At 38.6% G+C, this 10,795-nt stretch overlaps 1 protein-coding gene across 1 annotated transcript in view; it reads right to left on the reverse strand.

Annotated features, from left to right (window-relative positions):
• LOC109291649 (mediator of RNA polymerase II transcription subunit 1-like) overlaps positions 1–10,795 on the reverse strand; it is a 24,813-nt gene that overhangs the window by 7,908 nt on the left and 6,110 nt on the right. Inside the window, exons 2-9 of the mRNA XM_019508720.1 lie at positions 10,418–10,502; positions 9,536–9,590; positions 8,958–9,090; positions 7,709–7,737; positions 2,653–2,724; positions 2,503–2,577; positions 1,044–1,114; positions 174–239 (exon numbers count right to left, since the gene is read on the reverse strand). Of these exons, the coding sequence (XP_019364265.1) occupies positions 174–239; positions 1,044–1,114; positions 2,503–2,577; positions 2,653–2,724; positions 7,709–7,737; positions 8,958–9,090; positions 9,536–9,590; positions 10,418–10,502 (586 nt within the window). The remainder of the gene's footprint in view (positions 1–173; positions 240–1,043; positions 1,115–2,502; positions 2,578–2,652; positions 2,725–7,708; positions 7,738–8,957; positions 9,091–9,535; positions 9,591–10,417; positions 10,503–10,795) is intronic.

Below are 10,795 nucleotides of genomic sequence, written 5' to 3' on the forward strand. Positions count from 1 at the left end.
AAAAAAAAATGAAAAAAAAATTACTTCATTTTGAGAGTAAAGCTCTTATTAACTACAACTGATTCTTCTCAAATACTTGTAAAAACTAGAATTTAGTCAGTGGTGGGGAGCAGGCGGGGGAAAGTGGAATACATTTAAACAGACAAAAAAATTAATAATTATTTAAATTTTACCAGGGTTTAGTTCTTCTTCCAGAACTTGATAGGGCGATATGTAAAATTCAATGTTCATAGGGGTTCCTAAAGTAGAAATAAAAATTACAGTTGGTTACTATAAAAATGTTACTTCCCCCAAGCAACAAAGGACTCCTTTTAAAAAACAAACTATCATGACACCTCTGCTTGAATTTGTACATTTTCCAAGTTGCTATATTTGAGGTTTTTAGCTCTCCGATGAATCAAGAAATGTTTAGAATCGGGCTATTTAAGTTAATCTCTTGAAACATACATCATACTTCAACAGCCTTCTGTTCAAACTTAGCAGTTCAGTAATAATTTTAAGTTTCCTGAAGTGACTCATCTCTTCTGGGAAAGGAAAGCTGTAATCCACAATCCAGGGCTATTCCCAGGGAGCTGAGCAGCAGCTCAATATAGCAAGAAAACATGTCAGAAGTACTCTTCAGAATGCATGGTCTTTCAAAAAACACAACCCACTGAGAGTTAAAGCCTAGGGCTGCTGCCAATAGCCTAGCCTAAGTTGAAAGGTGCTATAACCCTTCAATTTGGTAACCCTCCATTTTATAGACTAGCATCAAATTCTTTTTAGCAATTCTGGTGGGTGTCTTGCAGTTACTCCCAAAATGTGATTTCCCACCTGACCTCAACACTGGCAGTATTGCTTTTCGACTGGTGTGAAAGTCGGGCTGTTGAAGTCAAATCATTGAGGCCCAGACAGTTTTTCTGGGGTGGCAGCGAGGTGTGTGTACAGAGCCTGGGAATACAGATGTTCAATCAAACATGACTATAACAAATAAATATGCATGGTACTCAGTAATTAAGGATCTCGATTGTGAACAGACTTTCTTTTTAACAGAAGTTGTTTACCTCCAGTTCTTGGCACAAGGTGTCCTACTTTTCCATGAAGTACTTCAGTAACTCTGTTGACATCCTGTGTGCTAATTTTATAAAACACACTCTAGTCAGTGGTTTTAGTGAAACAATGGTATTCAGGTCATTTTAAGCCTCAAACATTCTTTCTTCTCTTTGCACAGTGTTATTATGTTGCCTGCTGTCTGTAAGAGGGAACTTGCATGGCTCTTACTGCTTAGGTTGCTAGTTAAAATTTTGTGATAGACCCCACTTAAATAAGTATTTGTACTTGCTGCATATTTAAAACTTGGCATGTTCTGAGCTTATATACCTTCTTTCACAGTCTAGGATATAAGGACTGTATTAGGATGACCAGTGCAAGGACAAGATGGGAGGGAGGCAGTATAACTGAGTGACCTGGATAAACTGGAACTCAAATGACTGTCACACCTTTCTCCAACTTCATCCCTTCTACAGATGCAAGCAAAATAATGAGCTGCAAAAAACTTTAAAAGGCAGCCGGATAAAATCTACTCAGCTAAACAAATAGCTCATTCATGAATTCACAATTAAGTCTGTCTGTGAATATCCTGAGCAATTGCAACTAGCAAGGAACAGAGTATTTTAATTTAAATAAAAAATGGTATTCTTATTAAGGGAACACCACACAAAAATAAGTTAACAATATGTTCCTGTACTACAGTGGAGCTCTTCTTGCTGAGGCTGTTTAATAGGCATATCATCTGAAAGTCTTCCAACCCCTCCTTCTTTGTTTGTTTGTATGCTTTTTATTTATATATGGGCTAAAACTGCCAACGGCTTTAAGGAGACCCACTGATGAATTGTCCCCTACCCACTTTTAGTTTCACTGTTTAGAGAAAGATATAGGCCTAGACCAGAACTTGGATAGAATATAAGGTCTCAACAACTACATTTTGCTTCTTCTGTAGGAAAATTTTGAAACTATCTTTCCTCCATGTTAGTATATCCTGTCCATGTCTAATGGGTGTCCTTTCAACTGGCCAGTTTGAAGACAATTAAATAGAAGACAAACAGTCCTTATTTTGTTTTCTACACCTCCTGAAGAAATAATTTTTTTAACCTCTCCTATCTAATTGTGTAATGGGACCACATAGGGTGGATTGCTATAGACATAGACCTTTCTGTTCAGCTGCTGGTAAGTTGTACACCTGGACTGCAAGGATATCAACGTGAGAACTTGCAGATCAGAAGAGTTGCAATGCTACTACACTAACCACTGAGTTATTGCGAAGTTAGTGGAAATTAAACCAACTGAGGATCTGGCCATATGGCTTTTCTTATTTGACTAAAACCATGACAAAGATACCAAGCTTCCCATTGGGAGAAACCTCCACATCCATCCACAATCCTTTGTATAATTATGTTAAACCAATGTAATAATTTCTGAGTCAAATACTTTTTAAAAAAATGCACCATGCAGTCTCAAAGTTACCTGTACAGAAGGGACATGGAACAGAGATCTTTTTCCAAGGATTGCAAGACTAGATATGCCTTAGCTTTCATATCACTGGGAAAAAGAATGCAGATTAAATAAATAGATCAACCACAAATAAAAGCTAGTTACATTTAAAGGAAATACAACCTATTTCCTGGAATTTGGTACAGATTTGACAAGTCTTCTAGAATCTTTCCAAAGGCAGCATAGTCTTTCATTCTAAAAGATAAAGAACAATTACTGCAGCCAAAATACAAAAGAAGATGACTTAAACATCATACAGCTTTCTATAGCATGTTGAGGACATTTCGAACAGCACCATGGACCCGATTATCAGATCTGGCATATCAAACACTGTTTTGAAGATTTATTTAGAAAAAGAGGAAGTATGAATTTTGGCAGTTACACAACCAATGCAGCTTAAGCAGATATCACTGGAATACACATTACTAAAAGCAATGCACATGCACCATTTTTGTATTTGACAGCTGGAAATGTAATGTTTCAGCTTGGAACAGCGTTTCTTAATGTTTCAATACAGTGAGTCATAGTATCACTTTGAGACTATGAACCCATACACAGTCTCTCTTATCAAAACATCAAGGTTTTCATTAATGTTACATCTCCTAGCAGCAATGTGAGAGACAAATCTTAAACATATTTCTATGAATAGGGAAACTTTAAAAATGCAAAAACAAATTGAGAATAAAAGAACTTACTCTGCACGTCCTACATTCTTGCAGAAGGTTTATGCATTTCTCATAGACCACTCAGAGGTTGCTCCAAACCAGCTAGGGTCCTGACAACAACCTCACTGTGGCAGCCCTGAACTGAGTGTGAGCTAACCACTAAAGTACTATTTATGCAGGTTTTTGGGCAGGCTTTGCAGCCCTGCTAAACTCTGAGAGTCTGTGGCTATGCTACTATTGACATGCAAGTTAGCTACCTACACCTTTCACTGCCAGGTAACCATAAAAATTGTGTAACAGTAGTAGGGCTGTGCAAAGCTTTGGTCCCCAATTCGTTTCAGCAGAGATTCGGCCCAATTCAGTGGCTGAATCTGAATCGAATCGGGACCCTTTAATCTCTCTGAATCAATTCGGAAAGATTTGGAGATTCGGACATAGAGGCAGCTTTAAAATGTTTTTTCTACATACCTCTGGGTAGCAGGCAGCTTGTGAGTGCTGCGATGCTGGGGTGCATGGACTGTCCCACAGAAGCATGGGGACATCCCAGCACGCTCAGCAGCAGACCCAGAAGTGAACCAGAAGCACTTCCGGTCCACTTCTGGGTCTGCCAGGGAACACATGGGGGGCCCCCCCACACACCCCTCCAGCTCAGTGACTAGTGCCTCCTGGGACAGGGAGGGGGGCAGCTGGGGTCCCCCTGCAGCCACATGCCGAACGAGGGAGGTGCAGGGGGCCTCTCCAGTGCACTCCCAGGCAGACCCAGAAGTGGACCAGAAGTACTTCCAGACCACTTCCAGGTTCACTGCAAAAGCACATGAAGGGCCCCCCCACACACACATCCTGCGGGATGCTCCCCATGACCCAGCTTTGAATCAATCATGAGCCATGCCTGCTACCTCAAGGTATGTAGAAAAAGTTTTTGAAGCTGTGTCTATGTCCAAACCGCTGATTCTCCAAATCAGCATCGAATCTTCAGATTTGGATTCAGCTGAATCAAATCAGGGACAGTGATCTGAATCAACAAATCAAATCACTGTCCCCAATTCAGGCTGAATCCAAATCAAATAGGGCCTGCTTTGCACATCCCTAATCAGTAGTAAGACTAAGCAAACACTCTCCCTTCAACACTGGACCAATTTCCCTCCCCATCCAGAAATTTAATCAATCAGCTTAATCTCTCTGCCCTTCAGGGGTCTCCCCCTCTGCACCCCACCCCTCCATCTGTAGCATGGAAATAACACAGGAGTATGTTAGGTTTAACATGCGACCAATAATTGTTTTGAACCACACAACTGTAGGGCGCCATAAAAAATGTAAAAATAGGATCTCTTTCTGTGAAGAGGGACTGGCTATAAATGAGGTCCAGGGAACAGAACGAGAGATTGCGCCAAGAGAACGCCATTGCCAGAGTAGCTGTTCCTTTAAAGATAGGCCCAGAGAGGTGCGGCATGGTGTGTGGGAAAAGAGATGACGGAGCAAGGATTCAGTGGAAAAGAAATCGTGGGAAAGATAGAGATTGGGAAATCCCGGGAGCTGGTTCTGCTTAAGAGAGAGGCCATGTCCGGAGGAGAGAATCTGGAATCCCAAAGAAATAGAGTGACTCTTGAATCCCTCGAATGAGTAGAGTGATGAAAGCAGAAACCACGAGAAGAAAGGAGCCACGGATGCTTATCAATTTTCACAAAGGTCAAGTTCATTCTTATCCTGTTCTGTTTTTCTTGTTTGTTTGAATTTAAGTGGGGCTGATTGTGCTCCAGGGTGTGTTGGGGAGAGAAAGAGCCAAGGCTGTTCTCACACCCACACAAGAAACAGGAGCGTATGGAAGAACTCCTTAAGAAAAAAATCTCTTCATGAAACAAAAAGAAAGAAAGACTAGACTGAAAGCAGTACCCCAATCAAGAAAAGAAAAATATAAATAGTTCTGAAGTTGACTTTGCCTTGCTGTGTACCTGTTATTCTGGTGTTCAATAAATGGAACTAAGTGTTGTTGGGTTTTTTTTAAAGGTAAAAACAAAAAGTATGTAAAATAGTTTGAAAGTGTCACAAGATGTATAGATGTTAATGGATAGGGGCTGTAAGAAGAAAAAAAAAAAAAAAAAACTTAATAACAAAGAATTGATCAACCATACACGATCTGGATTCAATTGATGATTAAAAAATCTTGGGTGTTGTCCAAGGGTGTTTCATAATTTCTAGGGTCAGAAGGGACCTGATAAGATCATCTAGTCCGACCCCCTGCCATGGCAAGAAAGAGTACTGGGGTCAGACGACCCCAGCAAGGTGGTCATTTAACCTCTTCTTAAAAACCCCCAGGGTAGGAGCCTGCACCACCTCCCTTGGAAGTTGGTTCCAGACCCTAGCCGCCCTGACCGTGAAATAGCGCCTCCTGATGTCTAACCTAAACCTACCCTCTGCTAGCTTGTGACCATTGTTCCTGGTCACTCCTGGCTGTGCTCGATGGAACAGTGACTCCCCCAATGTCTTCTGATCCCCCCTGACCAGTTTGTAACAGGCCACAAGATCCCCCCTCAGCCTTCTCTTGTGGAGGCTGAACAGGTTCAGGTCCCGTAGTCTCTCCTCATAGGGCCTGCCCTGCAGTCCCCTGATCATGCGAGTGGCCCTCCTCTGGACCCTCTCGATGCTGTCCACATCCCTCTTGAAGTGCGGCGCCCAGAACTGGACGCAGTACTAGAAGAGAGGGGTAACCCAGATAACAATCTAGTCATATTGCTGATGTCCTACTGCATCAGTAACACCTCCCAACTGATAACATAAAATACGATCAAGACTTGGCAGGTGAGAGGCGGAATATAATGCAGAAGTACACAAATCTGGCAATCAGATAGATAAGAGCAAAAAATCAAACCCTCAGGTATCAAGGAAAAGCCCCACACTTTACTATTACCATCCGACATTGAGCAATAAAATACCATAAAACTAGTTTAATTATAGGAAATAGCATCTTCTAATGCAATACTGCCTGTACACCTCCCTACGTTTATTACACACTGTAACTATACATCACTAAGGCCATAATCGAAAGCCAAGCAATTAATCACATTTAAAAATGTAAAATTAAAAACTTTGAAATTAGCTATCCACACCTATGAAATTAAAGATGCTTAAAGTTTAATTGTTTTTAATGTGGAAAAGTTTATTAAAGCAAAACTCTAAAATGTGTAATGTAGGCCTCAGAATATCAACAAGTATCCTGTCTGTCTTCCATTTCTTACCCAATTACCCATTTTTTGTCCATCTCTCCCCTACTATGGAAATTAGTTACTAAAATACACTTGGTGGTATCTAGTAAGTGAAAAGATAGCTATTGACCAAATTTAGTCTTTAAGTATACTTTAAACTCCAGTCAATCCTTCAGTTTATCCCTTATAATGGAGGTTACTTTTGGAACAGGGCAAGAAACATCTAACAGAAAATCTTTTAATCTACATTATGTCCATTAGAAATATCACTACTGAGATCATATTTCCTTTGTACCTGGTTTCTCTCTCAAGATTTCAGTGCTGTGTCTTACTTTCACTACCATAAACAAAGTCAAGGTGTGAATGTAGAACAAGAGCTATCCTATGCAGCATATTTGCATAATATTTGGAAGACACGTGTATTTTAAGAATCTGTTTGGTTACTAGTCAAAATTGTAGTTTGTATCAGTTTGGGGTTTTTTCTTTGTAGTTTCCATTCTTTTACTGTGGCATAATTATACAGTCCTATACAAAACTAAACGCATGCACAATCAGTATATGTCCAACTGGTACACAGAATTTAAACATTCTAGACTGTACTTATTGCTTAGAGTAGCTCTCAACCTTTTTAGACCTAAGGCACCCCTCCAAAAAATGTCAGCTCTTAGTTTTTACTTGTTTTTTTTCACTACAAAAACATCATAGAGCAATTTTTCTGTTGCAAAGAACTCAGAATGATCACCATAAGTCATAGTGTTTTTAGCATAATTAATTTCTATTTGAAAACCAGGTTTATCTTATGAATTATATTTGAACACCTAGCAGTGCTAACACTGTGTGGCACCCTTGAAAAATTGAGGGCACCCTAGTTGAGAATCACTGGCTTAGGTAAACAGGTGTAATTGTACGGAGCTTAAAATTTAGGTCAGAAGGTCCAAGCCACACGTAATTACATTTATATTTTTATTTATTATTTTATTTATTTACAGATTTGACAGTACAAGAACAAAAAAGCCCTGTAACGAGGAATTAAGATGACTCCTCTTTAATCTATGATCTACAAGGCAATAATTATTGAATGGTCTATTTTTTCTTTTCACTTTCTAGACTCAGAATTAAAACAGGGAAAAGAGAAATTTTAGTGATATGTAACTTCCTGTCTTCAGGTTATTTAAAAAAAGGGAGACAGGTGTACCATTTTCCCCAAAAATCACTATGTTAAATAAGGCTTCCATTAATTGTTTCAAAATGATAGCATCAGAACTATTATATAATCCTTTTCTAATCAACAAGAGAATCCAAGCAATTCTGTACCTTAGATGCTGCAACAGATCTTCACAAATCTAGAGCAAGAAAGAAGGAGATAGTAAAGCATGAGCTCTATTTAGAAATAGCTCCTTTGGCGACAACAGATTATTCTCCATTACTTAACAGCATTATTTCCTCTAAGAAATCTAAATCCTATTTTACAGTTAGCTGTTTTGCCAAAAACTTAATAAAAGAATACTAGGAAATGAGCAACTGTGCAAAGGATGACATAACTAAATAAGATACAATTGATTTTTATATATTATTGCTAAAATCCATGGAGTCTTTGCCAATTTTTTATTAGCAATTATTGTTTTTTGTAATTCTTTGAATATGAACTTCCCTTAATTAGATATTTCAAAATAACTGACAGATTTTCTTCACTAGGATTCCAAATTTTTATTTGGGACTCTTTCAGATTTTAATAATAGCACTGAAGTTTTCCACAGAACATGTATAACGCTGAGAGCGAAAATGCAGGCTTCTCTTCACTATACCGCGAAAGCTGTTTCAACTTTGATCTGAAATAATCGCTTGTAATTACATGCAGGAACAACAACACTTAGCACTTTTATTTTGCAGTAACCTTATTCCAGTATTTTAATAAGAAGCTCCTGGAATGTTTCCACTGGTAATCTGCAGTAGTAAGAATGTGTGCAATCATGGGGTAGATGGCTGAGAAATGTAACAGGAAAAGATACTTCCATTTGAAATATATATTAAGTTTCATCTTATTGGCAACATAGCATTAGGTCCTGATACCTGGCATGTATTGCAAACAATTCAAATTGAAAACTTGCATTTTAAGAAAGGGTGACAACCTGGTAGAAAATCTGAGGATAGCTATATTCAGAGACAGTATAAACCCCGAGTCAGAAATCATACAAGTCATACCTTGTATTTGCTACTAAGATTTTAATAGATGACTTCCAAGGGCTTGGTCCAGCATGTTAAGGAAACTTAAATATATAAAGAAACTCGGTAGAGACATCATCTGTGAGAGCAGCTCAGTCTGCATACCTGCTCAGTCCCTGCCACTTCAGATGAGACTGCTAAACAGGATTCTAAGTAGTACAAATTGCTAAGTCCTGTAGGAATGAAGCTGATAACATCGGTAACTCACAGGAATCAGTCAGTCTACTGTGGAATTTTGTTCAGTAGTGTGGAAGTATTCAAGTTGTCATTTTTCCACAACTAACTATATAAGACACTCTTCTGAACTTCTGTAAAGGAACAAACAAACAAAAAGCCTTACCACAGGGGCCTCTCCAGGGTGAGCCAACTTTACATCTATCACCTTTCCATCTTTCTCCAACTGAACTTCTACATAGAACATATCCGAAGTTATATAGCAAGATGTTCCATTAGGGCTAATGTGGGAGTTAAGCCTATGGAAAAGGAAAAGGAATTGTATATTTAAGAATTTGTTTGAGTGAAGAACAGAGATGAGGTTATTTTATTTGGGGGTGCAAGGAGATTCTAAGACAAATTCACTTCTCTACAATAGCTGTTCCTTTGCTTGGCATTTAATAATGACCCAAGCAAGGATTATGTTTTTGCCTTGCTCTTCGGCAATTTGCATTATCATTTGCTGAACATTATTTGCCTTGGGCAGCAGCACTGATAATTGCATGACCCCAACTCCAGCCAAGCAACAGGTCTAGGAATGGTACAGGTAATTAAGTGTGTGTCATGCATCCTCCATTTGTTTCACGTATATGAAATAAAAGGAAAAAAAAGTTCATGAGATGTTGACAAGTCAGCCACATGGTAATTCTCACTGGATTTGAGGCAGTTCAGTGTCACTTAAACCTACTGCGTAAACTTACTTACCCCTTTTGTTTGGATAAAAATTCCAGTTGGTTCATCACAGCAGCCAGAGATTTAGCTGCAAAAGGAGAAATATTATTTAATTTTTAACTGGAAAACAGTATCAAGGTATTTGTACTCTAAAAAGTATGATTAGTAATAAGCCATAGGCTGTAATGTTTTCCATTAATTAGCAACCAATCTAAGTTCATGCTTAAAGAATGCTTTACTGGAAATAGTTCCATGTTGGGATCTGGGGTTGAGAATCCGGTATCTACTTTGGAAAGCACCTGCTGCAAAGCCAGTCAGAAATTCAAACAAATGTAACTAAGTGAAACAGTTACAAATTACTGCATCAAACTTAGGGGTAGAGAGATACAGTATTCTATTAAATAAAGCTTTAAAAAGAACAGTTTGTTATACAACACCAACAGTTCCAAAGTAGAAAAACAAACAGAAGTGACCAAGGACACGTTTTGCTCAAAAGCTCATTTGACACCTCTCCCAACTATAGCTTGTTTAGTTAGTAAAAGATATCACAAAGAAACGCCAGACAAAACAAACAAGAAAACAAAACAAAAACAAAACAAAAAAAACCCCACACACTTTGCTTCTTGCATATTTCCTGGAATGTTATGGCTAAAACACCTCTCCAAACCCAATATAAAAAAGAATTATTATTCAGATAAATAAGAGTTTGGATAACTAAATATGTACTATATTTTTAAGCCAACTTCAGTCATCTACCTCTGGGTTCATGTAGGGTTTAGCACAAGGGTGCTAAAATACTGAGTATAGGCCTTTGGATACTGCCTTTCATTGGAGAACCAATTACCACCACTTTCACATAATCAAAGTCAATAAAACATTTGACAATAGACCATGAAGTTTCTTACAGCTTGTTACCATTTAAAGTTTTCTGTATCTTCTCCAAGCAAGAAAATAATGGACGATCTGCAGTAACAGCACTGGAACCTTGAGCTGGTTTATCCTATCACAGTTGCAAGGAAAGGTGAAGTGAGAAAAGAAAAGATGGGGGGGGGGGGATCACCATCCAAAGTAAAAAAAATACTTGGTTATATACCACAGCTTGAAACCCAACCTAAAAGCAGGACCAGTTTGACTCCTAGAAGAATTACTAAATTTAATACGGAGACAGGAACAAATTAGGGCTCTGATTTTTCAGGCACTTATAACTTATAACAGCATCCAGCTCTAGAGCAGATTCACCAAACTAAATGGATTAATGGAGACTACTAATATGTGAAGCAATGGGGGGAAATA

Source organism: Gavialis gangeticus, unplaced genomic scaffold, assembly GCF_001723915.1.
Source record: "Gavialis gangeticus isolate Ggan-Ray unplaced genomic scaffold, GavGan_comp1, whole genome shotgun sequence".
Lineage (NCBI taxonomy): Eukaryota > Metazoa > Chordata > Crocodylia > Gavialidae > Gavialis > Gavialis gangeticus.